The sequence below is a fragment of the Megalobrama amblycephala genome, linkage group LG9, assembly GCF_018812025.1.
Source record: "Megalobrama amblycephala isolate DHTTF-2021 linkage group LG9, ASM1881202v1, whole genome shotgun sequence".
Classification (NCBI taxonomy): Eukaryota; Metazoa; Chordata; class Actinopteri; order Cypriniformes; family Xenocyprididae; genus Megalobrama; species Megalobrama amblycephala.
This window is the reverse complement of record NC_063052.1, coordinates 32351000-32372342: the sequence shown is the minus strand read 5'-3', so window position 1 is coordinate 32372342 and position 21343 is coordinate 32351000. Positions and strand designations below refer to the sequence as shown.

The window sequence follows — 21343 nt, the reverse complement described above, 5'->3', positions numbered from 1 at the left end:
TTAATTGTTTTGCAAATATGTAAACATGTTAATGCGACACACATTTGAAGAATCACCCAGAAACAGTTATATAATGTACTCTGAAGGAAGGAATAAACTATTTTTGGAATTAGACATTTTGGCTCAATCCATACTTTACACGAGCCAAAATGGCGTCAGTTTCCGTGCTCAGACGTAAACAGCTTCAGTTTCCTCCTCAGAAAGGAAGATCGGGGCAACTGTGAGGATCACACCGAAGAGATGGGAACGGAGAGTCGCGGCCCTAATTAAGCCATTTTAAATATAAATCTTCGTCATATTTACGTAACTGGGGTAAATGCTGCTGTTGTTTACAATAATTGACAGGTATATGTTGTTATAACTCTGTTATAATAACACACTGCTCGGTTTTCCGCTGTTTGTTTGTGGGCAGTAATTTGTGCCTGCAGAGTTATTAGCGTGCTAGCTAACATGCTAGTTGAGTCGATTAGCCGAATGCAAATATAAATGCGCGTGTTATTACACACAACCCTTATAAATTAAACACCTGTCGTGCACTAAAACAGCATTAATGAATTTACGGATACATTTAGAGCAGATTTCTAAGGGTTAATGTGGCTTGTTTTGCTGTTAAATTAAAACTATCCAGCGAGCTAATCAGCTAGCCGATACTGGAAATAACGTTTTGCATGCTTGCACGTGATTAATCCTGTTTTATCAAACTAATACAATGTGGAATATATCGAATGTATTGTATACACTTCATATGCTTACAAAAAGCCACGTGACTGTTCTTAAAATTTAAAGTTTTCTGTCATGTTTACACAAATGCAATATAACTCGCTTTGAGGTATAGTGAGGATTCATATTTTTCGTGTTTATGTTTTAAATGTTCTTAAATGTCATTCACGCAGCGTTTTGTAAACTGCAGGGATAACTTCAGTTGGTAAACGATCCAGGGGCCCGGGCCTCAGTCCGCGGTCTTGAGTTGAACAGCCATCCGACATCAGAGCGAGTGAGTCGGTGTGAACAGCAGACCCAGGCTGCACATCATGGGCGACAGCAGAGGTGAGATTGTTTTGATTTTATATCCACATGTGGCTCCGCGTTTGAGCAGTGAAATGTATACTTAAGCAGTGCAATTACAATCTAAGTTTACAGCTCTAGGTTTAATGTTAAGAACATGAATGACACTGTGTTTTGTAAGTGGATTGAGCCATAAAGGTTACTACCACTGCAAATTGTATACATTGCTTTGCCAGTGTCATTAGTGTTTGAATATATTAGCTTCGATATCCGTTTATGGCAACACTTTATTTTAGTTTCACGTTACATGCACTTACTAGTATTAGTAGTCATAAATATGTGTAACTAATCCTAAATCAAGCCCTGACTCATATCCTAACTCTGTTGTTGTTAACTGATATTAAGCTTTAGTTAAATGCATAATTACACTAAGGCACCTTAAAATAAAGTGTAACCCAGATTATTTTCCAAGTATCCAAGATAAATAAGTAGTTTGTGTTCTCACTTTTTTATGTATTAAGTAGTATGATCAAGGCTACAAATGATTTATTTTTAGACAATTAACATTTGCATTCCATGAGACAAAACTTGACAATATGCTAATTAATTTAAAAAAGCTGAAATTCCTATAGAATTATTGGACACACCGAATGTAATTGTGTAATTTTTACACCGGTCTGATCCACAAACCTACCTCTCTCCTCACAGATTCTCGTAGTCCAGACAGCTCATCCGTTTCCTCACCACCATCAGGTCAGCGTTCGCCCCCGTTGGCCCCTTCAGCCGCCGCCATGACTTCTCTGCCACCCATCACTTCGGCTGTGAACAGTCCCATCAGCAGCATGGGCTCACCCTTCTCAGTCATCAGCTCCTCTCTGGGTTCTCCTTGCCTTCCTGGGACTCCCTCAGTCGGCTACGGCCCCATCAGCAGCCCACAGGTGAGCACTTTCATGTTTCAGTCCCAGCTGTCCACTAGACTCTCATTATTTCAGTTACAGGCCTGTGTGTGCGCATTAAGATGAACAGTCCAGCTTGATATACTAAAAATGGAAAAGTGTTTCCATTGTATTTTTTAGAAGTTTTGTTTACAGACATTGTCAAAACGATCCAATGACTAAAAACGCTGTGCTGTACTTCCAGGCCAGTAGTAGGCGATGTCACTTTGTAAAGAAACACTACACGCCTATAGACTGAACACATCACCGTTTTCACAAATTCACGTTTTTGTAGTTTCATCATTTTTGCACGTTGAAACACATTTTTAAAAGTTTGTGTTTTCAGGCCCCCAAAATGTCATTGTCGTCCAAAACGCATAAAAAGTTTTATGTTTTTAGTTCAAAACTAAAGTTGTGTAAAAGTCCCCTAAGTCTGCTTGTTTTTTTTGTATTGAGTACATGAAGATTTAATAAAGTAATGTAGATTTAGGGCAAAAGCTGCATAGTAGTTAAATTTGAATTAATATCATAATTATTATCAATATCTTAATGTACACTACAGTTCAAAAGTCTGTGATCTGTAAGATTTTTTTTTTTTAAAGAAATTCATTCTTTTATTCAGCAAGTATGCATTAAATTGGTCAAAAGTGGCAGTAAAGACATTTATAATGTTATAATGTTAAAGATTTCTTTTTCAAATAAATTCTAAAAATAATTATTTAAACTTTCTATTCATCAAAGAATCTTGAAAAATAATATTGCAGTTCCCACAAAAATATGAAGCAGCACAACTGTTTTCAACATTGATAAGAATACATTTTTCTTGAGCAAATTAGCATATTAGAATGATGTCTGTAGGATCATGTGACACTGAAGACTGGAGTAATGATGCTAAAAATTAAGCTTTACGTCACAGGAATAAATTACATTTTAAAATATCTTAAAATAGAAAACTGTTATTTTAAATTGTAATTTTAGTAATTTTTTACTGTATTTTTGATCAAATAAATGCAGCCGTGGTGAGCATTAAAACATCTTACCAGCTCCAAACTTTTGAACGGTATTGTATAATGACTATCTATATGTAACTGGACCTGCAAATTTTCAAGGTTTGGTTGAGCAATTTTTTTTTCTTCAAAATCCTAGTTTATTTACAGAGGTTATTTGAGTGTTTCACTCTAAATTGTTAATCTTTAACAGAACATTTGTTTTTTGACCTTAATTTCCAAAGTCTCTCAGGTAGGTTTCTGTCGATCTATACCTGATTTTATTTATTTGTTTTGTAGTTTTATTTTTAGTTTTAACAAAACAAAATAGCATAGTGGATTTGGTAATTTAGCACCACCTCCCTCGCTCCACAAGCTTTTTTTGCGCCCCTCCTCATCACTGCATTTCTACTTCACAGATGAACATGTTTCCCAGAAACACAGAGGTGAGACCAGTTCCTGACTCTCTCATGCTCTTCTCGTTTTCTAGTCGCTCCTCTCCTGCATATGTCTTCTTCCCTTTACTGTTGCTCATAAATGTTGAAATGTAGCTCTGTTTTGGATGATTACTTAGATACATTCTGTCTTTTGAGGGGTTGTGCTCAAATGACATTAAAATGCAATCAAAATAAGATTCTTAATGATTGATCATCTTCCACTTGCTCAAGTTGATTTGTGATGAAATGGTGTTTGAATGATTTGGGGAGAAATATCTGGTTATGATTAGTTAAGCATTAAGGCATGTGTTACTGACCATAAGAAATTAACATGTATTTTTCTTTTACCTTATGATTTGTTTTTTGTTTATCACTAACAAAAAAATAGGAAGTATTCATTTTATTTAACTAAAATATATTTTTTTCTTTTTTTCTGCCACGTCATCTTTCTCATCACCATTCTCAGATCAACTCCACTGTGTCCATGTCGGGCCTGCACGCCGTCAGCAGCTCTGATGATGTGAAACCGCCCTTCGGTTTGAAGCCGCTGTCCAGCCACAGCCCAGGACCCATGGTCTCACAGAAACGTTTGTGTGCCATCTGTGGGGATCGCTCCTCTGGTACATAAGAAACTTATCTTATTATTAATGTTGAATACAGTTGTGCTGCTTAAAATTTTTTGTGGAAACTGTAATTCTTTTTTTTTTTAGGAATCTTTAGTGAGTAGATCAAAAGAACATCATTTATTTAAAATAGTAAAGACTTGTATTGTTAGGGGAAAAAGACAGTTTTAAATTTAATGTCCTTTCTGAATAAAAGTATTAATTGCTATACAAAATAAATCTTACCCCTAACTTTTGAACTGTAGTGTATACACGCACTGGCATTTTTATTAGGTACACCTTGCTAGTACCCTGCTGGACCCATTTTTGCCTTCAGAACTGCCTTAAATCTTCGTCACATACATTTAAAAGTGCTGGAAACATTTCTCAGAGATTTTGGTCCGTTATTGACATAGCATCACACATTTGCTGCAGATTTGTTGGTTGTAACAAGTGGTTATTTGAGTTACTGTTGCCTTTTTATCCACTTGAACCAGTCTGACCATTCTCCTCTGGCCTCATCCCCTCCAAGGCATTTTTGCCCACAGAACTGCCACTCACTGGACATTTTGTCTTTTTCGGATCATTCTCTGTAAACCCTAGAGTTGTTTGTAAGTGAAAATCCCAGTAGATCAGTAAAAGTCACTTAAATCACGTTTCTTCACCCTTCTGAAGCTCAGTTTGAACTTCAGCAGATCGCCTTGACCATGTCTACATGCCTTGAGTTGCTGCCCTGTGATTCACTGATTATAATATATTTGCATTAACAAGCAGTTAAACAGGTGTACCTAATAAAGTGGATGGTGAAAAAATATTAAATATGTTACAAATAAAAGGTTTTTCAGCTCATTTGACTTTCTGTTTGATGTGTAACTTGATGAGTGCAAAGCAAAAAAAAAAAAAAATGACAAATGAATAAAAACAGCTTTTCATTATGTAACACTTATGTAACTACAACATTGTGTGACAACATTATGAAATTATCCAATTTGGGCTCACTGACCTCTCGATTAACCTCCTAATTAACTAACCTAAACTGGCCTCATGTCTTTTCTCTCCAGGCAAGCACTATGGCGTGTACAGCTGCGAGGGCTGCAAGGGCTTTTTCAAGCGCACTGTGAGGAAGGACCTGAGCTACACATGCAGAGACAATAAGGACTGTCTGGTGGATAAACGCCAGAGGAACCGCTGCCAGTACTGCCGCTACCAGAAGTGCCTGGCCATGGGGATGAAGAGAGAGGGTAAGAACCAGAACTTCCTGTCCCACCTAACACATACACATACTACAGACTAGGGCTGCACGATATATCGCATGAGATTGTCACGCGCATTTTGTCAGTAAAGCCGGTTCCCTGATTACCGCTAAATCGCCATCACCTGCTTTCAAATGGAGCGGCATTTAATAGACAGAGCCGTAGATCACTGACAAGCTACGCAATATCGCGTTCATTATCGAAGGCGATTCATCTGCGATATGAACGCGATATTGCGTGGCTTGTCAGTGATCTACGGCTCTGTCTATTAAATGCCGCTCCATTTGAAAGCAGGTGATGGCGATTTAGCGGTAATCAGGGAACCGGCTTTACTGACGAAATGCGCGTGACAATCTCATGCGATATATCGTGCATCCCTACTACAGACCCAATATGAGTTCCACTGAAGGGATTACACTAGAGGTAAGGAGTAGTGATCAACTGATAAGGGGTTTTCAGTGTCTAATGCCAGTGTTTCCTCCCCTTTAAAATGGCCCTACATGTAATAGTCATTGTTTGTATATTAGACTATATTGGTCACAATGTTTATATTTATGTGCAAAAGAAAGACTGATCTACCACAGCTTGTGGTAAAACATTCTTTGCTGTGGTGCAGGAAACAAACTGATGGTAATATCTAGAGAGCAGGGTGGTTGATAGACAATAAAGCACTGAAATATTATGTACAATTTTATAGCAATTGGGATTTACAGAAAAGTTGCAGAAATGTCATTTTTTAAATATATATTTTTATTTGTTTATTTATTTGATGATTAATTAGTTTGTCCAATATATTGGTCTATTACTAAGGAGAGCGAAATAAGGGCTTTCTAGAATTGATCCAGACAGATAGACAGTAATGATAAGAGTAAGTAAAACAGAGACATGTAGATTTCATAAGTCATATAGATCACGGCACAAACCAGAGAGGAGAGGAGAGGGGGAGGGAGGGCTGTTATCACCACTAACACCTGTCCCCCTCTCTCCCTCTTTTGTTTCCTCTCGTTCTCTCTCTTCCTCCCTCTCCTTCTGTAGTGGTCCAAGATGAACGTCAACGATGTAAGGAGAAAGCAGGGAGGGAGGGAGGGTTGGTCATGTGTGTGTGAATGTGGGAATGGTGAAAGAATTGCTCAGTAGGATATTAGTCACGGCCATTAAAGGGGTCATGTCATTTTTTTTTTTTTTCCTGAGATCCACTTAGTCAAGGTTTTTTTTTTTTTTTTTACACTTACAACAGTTCTAATTATTATTATTATTATTTTTAATTTATCCACCCTTCAGAGGATTTCTTTGAAAATAATATTTCAATTTTTTCCAAATTGATGCTTGAAGTTTGACTGAAATGATGTTTCAGAAAGATTTGCAGAGTTGTAGGTGCTACACCCAGCCATAAACAGCACAATATTTTGCTGTTGTTAGTTCATTTCATATTCATGAGTAATAGTATACATGCATTCTAGTCTTTTTGCAAATTCTTTTCAATAAATGCTTTATGAACAGGCAACTTTTCAGCTCTGAATTTACAATATTTTCATAGTGCATCAAACTGTTATCAATAGGTCAAATGAAACTTGATTTCACATGATATAACCCCTTTAAATGACATGATGCAGCAAAAAATATTAGTCATGTGAGAATGTTGTTTTGAATTTGTGCAATAAGGGACCTTTGTTGCTTTTACTGGGTCATTGAAGAAGGAATGTTGCTGGAGGACTTCAGTGTGTGAATGAATGTGTTGAAAACTAACCAGGAACTACATGTATCTGTATATCTCTGTGTCTCTCTACACCTGTTTTCATCTTTACCGCTTTCCCTATTCACTACGCCTTCTCTTTTCATTTTCCTTTTCCCATCTTGTTAATCCCTCTCGCACTGTCCTCTGCTCTATCCTTCATCTCTGTCTCCCCGTCTCGTTCCTTTTCCTCATTTCCCTGTGTGCGATGCAGCCGTTCAGGAGGAGCGTCAGAGGAACAAGGAGCGAGAAGGAGAGGTGGAGTCCACTAGCGCTGCGAATGAAGAGATGCCAGTGGAGAAGATTCTGGAAGCAGAAATGGCCGTGGAGCAGAAGACTGAGCTGCATGCGGATGGCAGCTCAGGTGGAAGCTCTGTAAGTAACAGATAAGTATGTTAGAGAAGATTTATAATCTTAAGCGCCAGGATTATCTGTTACGTGATCCAAACTTTTAAGGTAATTGGGCTTTAATTGTAACGGCGCAATGACAGTAAGCTGGTGGACTGATTAAACACAAGAAGTTGCATAGAGCCAGCCATTCATATTAAGGCCAATTCAAACCGCACCGACAAACGGCAATGAACAAGTTGGCCATTGGATTTAGAATTCTATGAGAAAAAACATGTTCACACTGCAACAAACACCAACAAATGCGTCACAGAGTCAAGTCTGACTGGGAAAATTCCACAACTACATACGTGTAACCATGTTAACAATATTGACAGGCAAGCTTATTATGTTAATAACATATTATCATATATATTTTTATTGTATTAAAGTATTGAGGCAAAACAGAAATACTAACCTGAAATCCGAAGCGCAGTAGCCATCATTCTGATCGCAACCTATTGCGTTGCGGTTGGTATACACCGGTTTTTAAACTTTTTTTTTTTTTTTTTTAATGACCCATTTTATTTATGTGACCCATAGGCCTATACAACCATTTAGCTAAACAAGCCAAAACGAATGAATTTAAAATGAAACTGAAGGTAAACCTGCGTTGCTCTCATGGTGGTTATACCTCTCTTTCGTTAAAGCTCTTGGAGCACGGATTGCACTTTTTTTTTTTAACTGTATTTTAATTTTTTTATAATGAACAAGCTGCGATTTCACGTTTCCAGTGCTTTGTTGTGTGTGCGTGAGGCATGGGCGCGATCAAACAGCTGTCTTTGCAGGGGACTTGCCTCATCGTCATGGCAACGGTTCGTGGCCAGGTCAGATTACGTCAGAGTTTGTTGCCATTTGTTGGAAAACTGTTCACACTGCTCAGACATTCCATGACCCGACAAACGCCGATTAAACATGTTCAGTCGGGTGAAAACAGACTCCGACCAACGGCGACAGACACAAAACAAGGGTTATCACACTAGTAATGTGCGGGTTGGTGGGATAAGAAATTGTCACTTTATTTGCGGGTTGGGGCGGGTCATTAAAAACAAAAAAACGATCCATGTATGTTGCGTGCAATTTCCTATAGCCTATATTAAATATTTGGGAATATCTATTTTCATATTTTATTAGGTTCTTTGATAAGGTTACAATACGAAGGCCGTAGCAACATAACCTGCGTGATGTCCCCAAACCTTTGACGTCACATGGCACGTCACGAAAGCGGCTCCCGCCGCCAGCCACGACAACAAAACGGGAGAAATAAAACAAAATAAAACACTACATTGAGGGCCAGTTTATCTGGGACGGAGAGGACATTCTGGCAGTCACAGTCAATCGCCTTTCCTGTGCTTGCCAAGGTGTCAAAAATGATTCTCTGTATCCCGGCCACAAGCGCATTCAGCTCTGCTGGCTGGGTGCTTGAGTCCAGGCAAAATAGATTAAACCCCAGTACAGTGGATGCCATTCTTTTTTTTTTGCACAGTGAAGGTAAAAATGCTAAATTAACATTTCCGTGTGTTAAATAAAACAAAAGTTTAGTGGTTATGTAGCGTAGGCTGTAAACGGTTGGCCTATACAAATCTGAAAGGCATATAAAACGCCTAATGTGAAAAAACTTAACGTGGCTTAATTTACTAAGGCAGTGTTATTAACAAACCAAACTTAGTAAATGCCATACAAATAAAGTATAGCCGTACAGAAAAGAGTATGAACGCAATACGTTTAATTACACGTTAAGCTTTTTCCTCCCATAAAGAAAACGCTTAACATGGCTTAATTTAAGTAAGACAGTGACGTTAAAAGACCAAACTTAGTAAACACTACTAATAAAGCATACTGTATAGAATAATTGTTTTGTGCAGAATTTGATCTTTGATCTCTGACTTGGTAGGCTACATTAACAGACGTAAACTTTTTCTTTATAGAGGTTTTCTATGGGAGGAAAACGTTATCATTATCTTATTAATATGACCTGATTTATGGTTCATATTCATAATCATATGTTGTTGCCAGTTTACAGGGCAATGTTTCCAAGCACTTTCAGGCTGAACTAAAGGCTGTTTTCATTTACATTACAATGCCTAGTATGTCTATTTAATGGTCGTGGGTGCAGGGCGGGGCGAGTTGTAAAAATAGATACAGTGGTGCGGGGCGGGTTGGGGCGGTCCAAATAATTTCATAAAAGCAGGACCCACGGGTTGGAAAAAAAGCCGACCTGCACATCACTATATCACACCTATCCAACAAACTCCAACAGACGAGTTTGATGGTGTTTGTCGGTGTGGTGTGAATTGGCCCTTAGAGCTTTCAGTTTTGATAAAGCTTTTGATATTTTTACTTGCAATATGCATGAAATGTAATGTCTTATAACAGACTGCATGCATATTTACCATAATCATCAGAGCTTTGAAGAGGACCTATTATGCTTTTTTACATTTTCAACTTTCTTTAGTGCATAATGTTGCTGTTTGAGCATGAAAAAGGACTGATACAAGATACAAAGTCACTCCAAAGGGAGTTATTCTCTAGATCAGTAAGCATTGTTTCTGAACTCCCTAAAATGCCACAATTCAAGTCATGAGTTTTCTTCTGGGAATGTACAGGTCACAATATTTCTCATTTAAAAACTTCCTACCCAAGGCATAGGCAAACAACTGGGGGGTGGCTTCGGGGGTGTGTTTCCACCACAGGAACTTTACCTAGGAACTAGGGGCTTTGGGGTGGTACCCAGTGTGTTTCAATCATAGGAACCAAGGTCTAAATAAAGTTCCAAGTAAAATATTTCCCCTGCTCAAGGGGCAATACTTTTTCAAAGTTCCAGAGCTTTCGGGGGTGGGACTTGTGCGCTGAATATGCTGATTGGTTGACTCTACGCAGCATTTTATTTCAGCCAGCATTTTAAAAGTCTGTTGCAGTGCATGCAGTAAGAGTTGTTTGCTATTCGAATCAACAGTGGAATTTAAAAAGTACAACTGATGGACCAATGGTGAGGTTCAGGCTTTATTAAGCGTATATTCAGAGGATAAAATCCAGCTAGAACTGGAAAGTCGCACGGAGTCCTACTTATCTTCGGAGTATTTTAGACTGCGATGCTAACAGGTCTGGGGTGGAAAAGTTCCTGGGACAAATTGTTCAGAGTAATTTCGGTGGAAAAGCAGCTATAGAGACAGGAATTAAATGGCTGCTTTTCTCAAAAGCATTGTGAGCAAAGTTGGCTTATTTAGGCGTACAAAGCTTAAAGCCCAGAGTATTACAGACAGACTGGGAAGAGAGGTGCTGCCACAAGGTAAATACAGGAAAACAAATGTGGTCTTTGAACATTCAAGCATGAAAACCTATTCTAATAAACCCAAAAAACAAAATCAAGACTTTGTAAAAGGGCATCTCCATCCCCATAATACTTTATTTTTTTCTTCTCCTCAGCCGAACGACCCAGTCACAAATATCTGCCAGGCAGCTGATAAACAACTGTTCACTTTGGTGGAGTGGGCAAAAAGGATCCCTCACTTCAGTGAGCTGTCTCTGGATGACCAGGTCATCCTGCTGCGTGCTGGTAAACCTGTTTGCCTATGTCTTTTTGACTCTGAATAACGTTTTTCATGTTTCTGAAAACCATTTAAAAATTTAAATCTGTATTTTTAGTGATGCTTCCCTTAGCAATACTGTTACTTTACTCAATATTGAACCCCACTCATCTTTTGCTGCTTTCATTTGTCTCTCAGGCTGGAATGAGCTATTGATCGCATCATTCTCTCATCGATCCATCACGGTGAAGGATGGCATCCTGCTGGCCACCGGCCTCCACGTGCACAGGAACAGTGCTCACAGTGCTGGGGTGGGAGCCATCTTTGACAGGTAATAGTCATGTCCCATGACTGCAGACTGCCAAGATGCACATAAATTCTAAAGGTGATGATACACGGGGCAACTTTTTGAGCAGTGTTGTCGGGCAATGTTGCTTTGGCACTTTCCCATTGAGAATGGACAACAAATTTTGATCTAAATTATCCAAATAGAAATTTGTTGCCCATTTTCAGTGGGGAAAGTGCCCAAGCAACATCGCTCGACAACATTGCTCAAAAAGTTCCCCCGTGTATCATCACCTTAAGAATGCGCATAAAAAACTTGTGCGCTCAGTTAAGGTACATACATTTTTTTTTTTTTTTTTTTTTATCCAAGAATAAGACAATAATATGATAGAAACGCATTTACCGAACAAATCCATTAAACTCAACAGTAGATGTGATTTGTTAACTGGACTAATCCACGGACCAATTTCATTGCACAGCGTCTCAAATGTTGGTTAGATCAAACATCTGTCATCAGAATGATTTGGTTTAACTCCCTTCCCAAACACCAGGCATGTGAACGCAAGATCACATGGCAACATTTATTGCATTTCGTCTGCACGACACAACTCCTTTATGATGGAAAAAAAGAGCCACAGTGGCTTCCCTGATTGCATCAAGTTCCATTGTATATATATATATATATATATATATTCCGCTAATTTCCAAGGAAGTGACGATTTTGCTCATTTGAACACATGGGATGGAATGTGCAATGTTTTTTGCGATATTTTGTGCATAAATTATAAATCCACAACTTTAGATGGAAAAATAACTATTGATGATAGTTCATATTCACTTTGCACTTAAAGGGATATTTCACACAAAAATGAAATTTCTGTCATTAATCGCTCACCTTCAAGTCGTTCCAAACCCATAAGACCTTCGTTCATGTTCGGAACACAAATTAAGATATTTTTGATGAAATCCGAGAGGTTTTTGATCCCCAAGAGAGAGCCACATTCAAAATCCAGAAAAGTAGCAAAGATATCGTTAAAATAGTCCATGTGACTACAGTGGTTCAACCTTAATTTTATGAAGCAACGAGAATACATTTTGTGCCCAAAAACAAAACAAAAAAATGAGTTTGTTCAACAATTTCTTCTCTTCCCTGTCAGTCTCCTACGCTGTTTATGTTGTAGACACAGTGCTGCACTTACATGGTTCTGTCTCAGAACGCTGGCTCAGTATTGGCCGATGCTGTACACATGAGCAACACGATGCATGCGTCAATAATGAGTTGGTGTTCTGACGTAGAACACGGAAGTGCAGCACTGTGTCTACAATGTAAACAGCATAGAAGACTGACAGGGAAGAGAAGAAATTGTTGAATAAAGTTGTTATTCATGTATTCTGGTCACATGTTCCGAAGATGAACGTAGGTCTTAAGGGTTTGGAACAACATGAGGGTGAGTAATTAATGACAGAAATCTCATTTTTGGGTGAACTAACCCTGTAAAGTCAATGAGACTTAATGACAGAATTATCTTTGTTACATTTGTTAATGTTATTCACTTTAATGCTTTTCTTGAATTATTTCTTGTTCTTTCTCTTTTTCAATTATGTAAAGATGTGCATGTGACCTGCTTTGCTTGTGTGTGAAAAGGATAGACAAGAAATTGTTTATTGTATCATAATTTGTGGTAAACCTGCGCTCATAAAATTTAACAGCTTTGATTCTTGCTTTTTATGACACATTTAAGGCTGCAAAGGTGGTTGGATTTTCCTGCGTCATGACAAAGAAAAATACCTTTTACCTCCCGACAGCCTGCCGCCTTGACGCTGCTGTATATAGTGTGCTTTTTTTAGAATGACACCACACAACAGACAGGACATGCACATACATGCAAACACCTATATGTGCACCAACGCTCTCCTCTGCTTATAGTCTCAACACACTCCCATTTAATCAGTACAGACACATATAAAGTGTGCTCTGTCATGTAATCTGCTGTTTATTACAGCATTTGTTTATTTCAAGGAACAAATTTAGCACAATTCTCCCCAAGACTTCTGAAGACTCCATATTTTGTCTTTGTCTTATGCAAATCCAGGAATAATGAGCTACAGGCTGTTGTTCTAAATTAGCTCATTCTAGATGTGCTGTGCTACAGTTTGTTGTGATGCTCATTTGAAATTCTTCTATTGCCATTCATCTTGTCATAATGTCTCTGCTTCAGAAATGAGCCTCCCTGTCCTTGTGCTTCTCTGTCCATCTCACCTGATTTTTGCAGCGCTTCATTGTCGTCCTGTTGGTGCCATGTGATGTGTGCCACATGCTTCTTGCTTTGCTTTATTGGCTCATGCTTTTTAACCCTCTGTGCAAAATCTAATGTGTCTTCAGAATCATTTTATGTGCATTTTAAGCAGTTAAGGCATGCTGAATGATATAGTGCATAATTATACCACAAATGAATGAACTGTTATATTCCACAACAACAATAATGATATTATATTTTTTTTTCCTTCAGGGCTCAACAGTGATTTTATTTAAATTTTTACTTTTGTTCAGATATCTACAGGCTGCATTAGCAAAAATCTGAAATTACAATAAAATACTTTTTTCTATCATAGTTTTGTTATATTTTGTATTAAAAGAATAAATGTAATTTTCAGTAGCTAGCAATTATCTGTGAATAACACATGTATTACGTTTATTTTAACTAATGCTCACCAGACTTTAAGAGAACCTTGGTGAGATTTGCAAAACATCAATGCTCAAAACACCAGAGTTTGCATGACTTGAAATTACATGTGCATGATTAAATTGTTGAAGTGTCCATCCTTATTGTTGAGCCCTGGTCTTATCCTGTCAAAGATTTTTCCCATCATGTTATGTTGTATTTGTTCTGCGCTGGGAATTGTCATTTCAAGCTTCATTGCCGCCAACCCATGATCTGCCTTCCTTTCAACAAGAGCCTGTAGCTTGTTACTCTTTGAACTGGGCCTACCGCCAACATACGTGGAGTCTTTACGTCTCTGCCTGGGCCTTTCTGGAGCGGGGAGACATTTATTTAACAGTGATATGTGTAATGACATTTTAATAACACATTGTGATTGAACACACAGGGAGAGTGCGCACAATGCAGAGGTTGGGGCCATATTCGACAGGTAATGACACTCCGCCACACGCCATAAACAAACAGCAGCAGTCAGAAAAGCCTGTAGCTTGAGAGTTTATTTAGGATAAAATTATGTCTGGGGCTGTTTGGGGCAGGTAAAGACCAAACTGACCTTGTGTCTGTGTGACTGAATGCATTGCTTGGACTAACAATGTAAGCAAGAGTGAATGATGTTATACGTGGCATGCTCTATTTTTAAAAAGTTACTTTCTGATTGTTCTTCTTGTCCTATTAAGATGAAATCTGAAGACTGTAATATTTATATCCCATGTTGTTTTGTATATTTTGAAGTCGCTATGAAAATGGCTCTACCAAGCTTTTTTCTGTTGCCTGATTGTGATTTGTTGTATTTCAGACATTAACCTGAGTCTTCTTTTTTTTTTTTTTCTCCCACGTTCCCTTCCTGCTTTTCATCCTGTGCTCCATCCTGCCCCATTTTCATGGCATCAGGGTGCTGACGGAGCTGGTGAGCAAGATGAGAGACATGCAGATGGATAAAACAGAGTTGGGCTGCCTGAGAGCCATCATCCTCTTCAACCCAGGTCAGTCCACAAAGTCATAAACATTCAATTCATATTCGTTCATTCTAAGGATATTCTGATATTAACATTCTTCCATATCAAATACAATATCAATACTTTGATTTTTGGTACTTGCCAATGATGTATTTTCATTGCATTTGTAATTTAAAATTTGTTTAAAAAATTAAAAAAAAAAATATTAGAGAGAGAAACCAAAAGAATACACAGAACAACGCATAAAAGAATATTATTTCATACTATTCTATACAGTGATAAAGGCTATGTCAATTAGGATTGCATTATAAATATACTTAATTAACATGAAAATACCCGAGAAGGATTGAAGAACTCAAATAAACCATATATTGTCGTAGTCATGTGTTTTAGTCATGTTTAATCAATCAAAGCCTTTCAATCTTCTATTCATTCAGCTTCAGCATAGTGTGATGTCTATAGGCATTTCCTGGAACTACATGCGTTATATTTCTTCTGCGGAGCTTATTTGGAGTTTTTGCGCGAGAGCGCCCTCTGGCTTTCAGATGGAGCAGCATATAGCTGTACTTCACTGACAAGCTGCGCAAAAAAAATCACTGCCGATTGCCAAATCGTGTGTGATTTATTTTTGATTAATCATGCAGCCCTATCACTTGGCTTAATTTTAGTAAATAGATGTTTCTTTTAGTCAATTTCATGTTTTATTATGCCTGTTAGAATATAGTGTATGCGCTTCTGTTACTTTCACTGTTCATTTTATCATTCCATCATATTTCATCTTCAGTTTAATGGCAATGCACACATTTAGAGCAACTCCAAAGCAGACTTTTTTGTGTAATATAGGGAGCCACTCATTATACAGACTTCATGTAACATTTAATATTTTTACTTGTTTGTGTTTTAATCGAAGTGACGCAAGCGTGTGTGGTGGGTGAGCAAAATGTAATCAAGCACATGCAACAGAAGTCCTCTCTCTCCTTCTCTCTCCTCACCATAACATTAAAAAATAAGTGAATTGTTTTACTTTGCTATTGAAATATATGAACAGTTTAACCACAAACATCCCAGAAATGTTTGATGCACTGATACCAAATGTTATCGGTGCATCTCTAGTTCATACACTCAATTTCTATTCAAACAAAATCTAAATTTAGAATGAGCTAAAAGAGCGCAATTGTGCAAAACAAGTGAATAAAATATTGCAATTTATCACAGTTTTAAATAACTGCACACTTTTTTTTATTTAGTGAATTCCTTCTGATTTTTACTCCTACTGTTCATGACCTTTTTGTTTTATGTGTGTTGTGCAGATGCAAAGGGATTGTCCAGCCCAAGTGAAGTGGAGTTATTGAGAGAGAAGGTCTATGCATCGCTGGAGGCTTATTGTAAACAGAGATATCCTGACCAGCAGGGCAGGTACAGCACTTTCTTTCACTTCTATCCCTCGATAGATCACAACAGTAGAGTAACATCCCATTTACAATCTACATAGTGAAAAAAAAAAAGAAGTGGGCGATCAGTTTGCTATGTTGCTAATATTGCAGTTCAGTTTCTCAACATCTCTCATGGCTTTCAGGTTTGCCAAGCTCCTTCTCCGGCTCCCAGCGCTTCGCTCCATTGGCTTAAAATGCCTGGAGCACCTGTTCTTCTTCAAGCTGATTGGAGACACCCCAATCGACACCTTCTTAATGGAAATGCTTGAAGCGCCTCATCAGCTCACCTAACCTGGACCAGTCTCGATCCAGTTCAATCCGGTTTGCACCAGGGTATCGCAGTCCCCCCTGGACTCTGGGGCTTTACTGTGTCTCACTTCCCATTAACACCTTCCCCCACAATTCTCTCCTACACGTTCTCCATGCCGCACCTTCAAACCAGTACAGCCCTGAAAAAAGACTCTAAGCTGTCTGAAAAAAAAAAAAAAACTTGTTTTCCATGTAACGTTTTACACAGTATGAGCTGTCCAGAGAGATCTTATTTTTCAAATTCCTTGGAGGTTCTAAATCATAAGCTTCAATTTAAAGACTTCGGCTTCCAGTTTTAGAACTCTCATATTGATTCTAGAGATCTCCGTGTGTCGTTTTGGTTTGTATGTTACTCTGAATGCACGAATTGTACTTCTTTTTCATTCGTCATTGCAGTTAGACAGCCCGTCGGCTGAATTTACAGTGCATGTGTGTCCGGGGCAAGAATCCGTCGAGCCCGTTGGCTGGTACGAATCAAGTCGCGGCAGACCTGCCTCTTCGTTTTTGACTGTGGAATACTGCTAACTGCTATCTTTGGGATTTTTACTTTGAAATCCTACTTTGTACTGTACTCATGAAATGAGTCTGATTATAAACGGCATTGGAAATTCTCGGCCTGCTGCATCTGGCCCTTATGAATTGCAGGCCAGAGTTTTACATTTGTGAATAAATGTATGCAGGTTTTGTTGGACATGAATTTTTGATCATGTTCAAAAGAGGGCCTAAAGGCACAGATTAATTCTCGCAGGAAAATCCTGCTTTTTCTTTTGGCGGCAATAGGAGGGTCGACCTTGTTTTTCTTGGTTCGTGTTGTTTTTAAATGAGCAAATAGATTGGTATAGGTTTTGGTACCTTCTAGAGGACCTTAAACCTTTGCCATTTCATAATTCCCCCATGTTCTTTTGATCCATTTCTTCATCAATTCCTCAAATGGGAACCAAATCCCCGCCATGCCCCCCAAAAAGACAAATATTTATAAAGTGTGTGTGTGCTGTGTAGTATGTCCAACCACTCTTGTCCTTTCCACGTGATCGGTGTAGAAGGCCTTTTTCTTTTATGTTTATTAAATCAGCTTGTCATCAGGCTCCTTTGGAATGGTATTAACTTTGGCATAGGTGATTCTGGTCCGTGTAAAGGCTGGAATACTCTACACGACTTTTGTACAGATTTTTGCCTGGTTTACAGTATAGAAGAGTCTACGTTAGTTGGCGAAAGTGAGAGCGAGTTTGCCGTTTTTGGACAGTCAGAGTTGAACGATTTTAGAAAACCGTGCAATGTATGATGGGCACAGACTGTGATTCCATCTAGTCAGAGAATATCAAACAATTTATATTTTAAGCCGATTTTAGTACACATCTTGTTTTCATTTGACATGCATCTCCTAGCAACAAGACGCATGTTTCTGCATGAGTTGATGCCTTGTTTTTCTCTGTAACAATCGGCAAGTTAATGATGCCTAAATCTGTTCATATTTTAAAGGTAGTGTAGTGTGTATTCCAGCTTTAATGTGTTGTAGAATCACCTTCTACATTCCATCAGTACAGATTGCCTCCCTCATATCGACTCTCTGAATTATTCAACAGGGATTGAGGGACTAGGCTCGTGTAAGAATTTTGCATTCAATCTGAAAGGTCGAAGTGTCAAAACCAGCATCCACTACAATCTCTATGCATTTATGTGAGAGCGTTTGTATAGTCTTGCAAGACTGAAATCGAAAGACCATCAGGGAAAGAATTCAGGCCATTAAACAAGATCCAGAAGATGCACCAGTATTGATGGTGGTGATACCTGTTACCTGGTAATTTTAGGCAGAGACTTGAGATCAAATACTGACAGTGTTTGAAAAATATCTAGAGATTGCAAGTGGTCCCATCAGTTTTGGTGCTAATAATGACAACGGTTAGACATAAATGTTGAGACCAAAATAGAAACACAGCAGTGGTTAAAATATGCAATTTCTCCAATAAGCTTGAATTTGATATGCCAATTTCTTGTTTAATACACCATCTTCTGCATAACGATTTCAATTGTAGTATCTAGCTACGTGCAGATTCCTATTAGTATCTGTTTTATATATTCATAAGGTGCTTAATTTTCCAGTTGAGAGTATAATCATGCCAGAAAGACAGAATGAACATCAGAAAAGATTGTTTTCAGATGGATTGTACTGTAATCCATAATATGTTAGCCATTGACATGTGACTGAATCCAGACTTCCATTTATAGCTTTGGGGTTTTTTTTGACTAGCGTTGCCTCCTAGCTTAACCTCCCTCTGTGTTTGTTTTGTTAGGGCCAGTGCTAGGAAGTATCCTGTTATGAAGCCGTTTTAATGTGATCAACGACTGACCTCTGGTCGTATAAATTTGGCTTCCCGGTAGTTTAGGTTCCTCAAAGAAGAGGTTCGGTATTTTTTTTTTTTTGCGTGTTTGGTTTATCCAGGAATTAAAGCTACTTCAGTTGGTGTTGATGGTCTGCTCTATATCTAAACAGTGGGAAGGCTCATTTGATTGTGCACTGTGTGCTTGTGTTTTCATGTGGGCGACTCGAGTTTTGAGTTGTCAGCCTATAGGGCGTAGTGTGTGTGTGTGTGTGTGTTTGCAGCATTGCAGTAAAAATCCTATGTGAAAGATGCATACAAGAATCGTCATGTGGTGAAAATCTTCACCGTATTTCCTTGAAATGGAGTGCAATGGCCCAGTCTCCTATTACTTGATTGCAGTTTGCCATAATCACTTTCGCTTAACTACATATTAATCCAGACGTGCGCTGTGAGCTTGTGTGTGGCCGACTCTCCCTGTCTTTTGGGGTCCATTTTTTTTTTTTTTTTCTCTTCTTCCCAAAAATTGTTACTTTTTTCATAATCTCAAGCTCTCAAAATTAGTTTAGGGTTGCAAGGCATTCATAAAAATGAATAATATAAGGCTTGCACAGGATTTTGTACAATGTACAATGTCTCGTTACAATGGACCGTAACCCCTGAATTATCCATTATGCACCTGAACTGATTCAGCACTGCCAAACAGGTGTGAGGGGACTGTTTTTTTTTTTTTTTTTTTTTTTTCGGCTGTTCCTAACTAACCCCTACTGGTTGACTGTGTACTGTGATGATCACTAAATGGAGCCCCTATTGCAAATATTTATACTGAGCTGAGTCAGAGAACCAGAGTATTCTGGTAGTGTGTTTTTTCTAAGGCCTTGTTGCTGCAATTTTTTTGTCACGCGTGGGAAAGCCCTCCTGTTTGTGTATTTGATGCCGAGTGGCGCTCTGAAATATGCACAGTGCAAACTTGAATTAACCTTTGCCTGAGAATGAAGTGGTTGTGCACGTTACAGTCTGAGAGCTGATTCACTTTTATCTTCGTTTTTTGGCTTATCGGTGAATGTTTGCTTCTGTAAAGAGATATATGCATAAGATATGAGTGAAGTCGAAGCATTTGCGAGGGTGAAGTGGGTTCATACAGGTGAATTGCACAAAACCTGTCAAGAATGTGACCGGGTCGCATTTTTCATCGCAAAATCAAAAGATGGAAAAATAAGCCTATTTTAGTAATGCACATGATATATCATTTAGGATTTTCAAAAGTATGTGACTACCAGCATTTCCCCCTTAGCATTTTGAGCGCTGTTTTGAGCACCTCTGATTGGCCGTTGCGTTCAAGTGCTCAACAGATAAGTCTGTGATTGGCTACAATGCTTACGTGTTTTACATATTTTTACACATACATATTTTTGAAGCGTTGATCATTGTAGACAATCACATATCTGTTGAGCGCGTGAACACAATAGCCAATCAGAGGTGTTTAAGAATCTGCTCGAAATGCTGGTATCGCCACATTTTTAAAATTTCAGTACCCAAGTCGGTACTTCTGACAACCATATTGTGCAGAATTTAAATTATTGACCTACAGTAATGAATCACTATTTACATTAATTGGAATAAACATGTTTGGAAATGTGTGGGGAGTTTTTCCTCTTGATTTTGATGTGAAATGTGACCTGGACATGTTTTTTTTTTGTGAGATTCACTCATATAGGATCATGATGGATGGATGTACAGTTGAAGGAGGGCTATATGATGATGATTTTGTACTTAAAAGTGGGTGGGCCGATGATATGGTGATTGTTTAATGGGAGTCTTTAAGAGATTTCAGACTTGATATGATATGAAAGAGCTTTCTTAATTTACTCCCACCAAAAGAAAAATGCAACAAAATATTGCTTCTCACTATTTTTTCTGACTGCTCTTTTCTTATTCTTTACATCTTTGTGTATCCTGACGTATTAGTGCAAAAATGTTTATTTGGGGTCTTTTTTTCCCCCTCCACACCCTTCCCTCTTCATTTTTCTTGTCTAGTTTTTAATCTGTCTCCAGCAGTTGTGGAAATGATTGACTGTACTGAGTGTGGAGAAAGAAATGTCTCTTTCTTTTTGCTTTATTGTCATTAATTCAGAATCTGTTTTTGTTGGATGTACCATGTGTAAGTAAAGGTTTTAATACAGCACAGTTGTGTGAACTTTTTATCTTCTTTAAGCAATCTGTCTGCCTTTTCACAAACACTTTGAAGTATCTTTCACTTGCCAGACCTGTAGAATTGATTTGCTTTAGTTTGTTTTAAGTAACACAATAGGTAATCAATATTTATCTATTCTTTCTTTAAACACTTGACATTAAATTTCAAGCAGTATCGTAAAAATTTGAAATAGGTGACTATAATTATCAAAAAAGCTATTAAACACCGTTCTAATTACTGTTTAGTTTGTGTATGGTTTTGTGA

The 21343-nt window shown here is 38.1% G+C and overlaps 1 protein-coding gene across 9 annotated transcripts; it reads left to right on the top strand.

Annotated features, from left to right (window-relative positions):
- The first annotated feature begins 156 nt into the window (after nt 1-156).
- rxrba (retinoid x receptor, beta a) lies at nt 157-21070 on the top strand. 9 transcript variants are annotated; one of them, XM_048202886.1, is made up of 14 exons: nt 157-312; nt 911-1047; nt 1714-1943; nt 3346-3372; nt 3830-3983; nt 5027-5206; nt 6254-6277; nt 7165-7325; nt 10764-10893; nt 11063-11195; nt 14258-14299; nt 14761-14852; nt 16136-16241; nt 16402-21070. In XM_048202886.1, exons 2-14 carry the CDS (start codon nt 1032-1034, stop codon nt 16547-16549), a joined length of 1443 nt encoding a protein of 480 aa, XP_048058843.1. In that variant the 5' UTR covers nt 157-312; nt 911-1031; the 3' UTR covers nt 16550-21070. The 9 variants fall into 9 exon arrangements, with proteins under 9 accessions (XP_048058843.1, XP_048058842.1, XP_048058846.1 ...); XM_048202885.1 differs by having other exon boundaries at nt 192-345; XM_048202887.1 differs by having other exon boundaries at nt 197-345; nt 894-1047.
- Nucleotides 21071-21343: the final 273 nt, after the last annotated feature.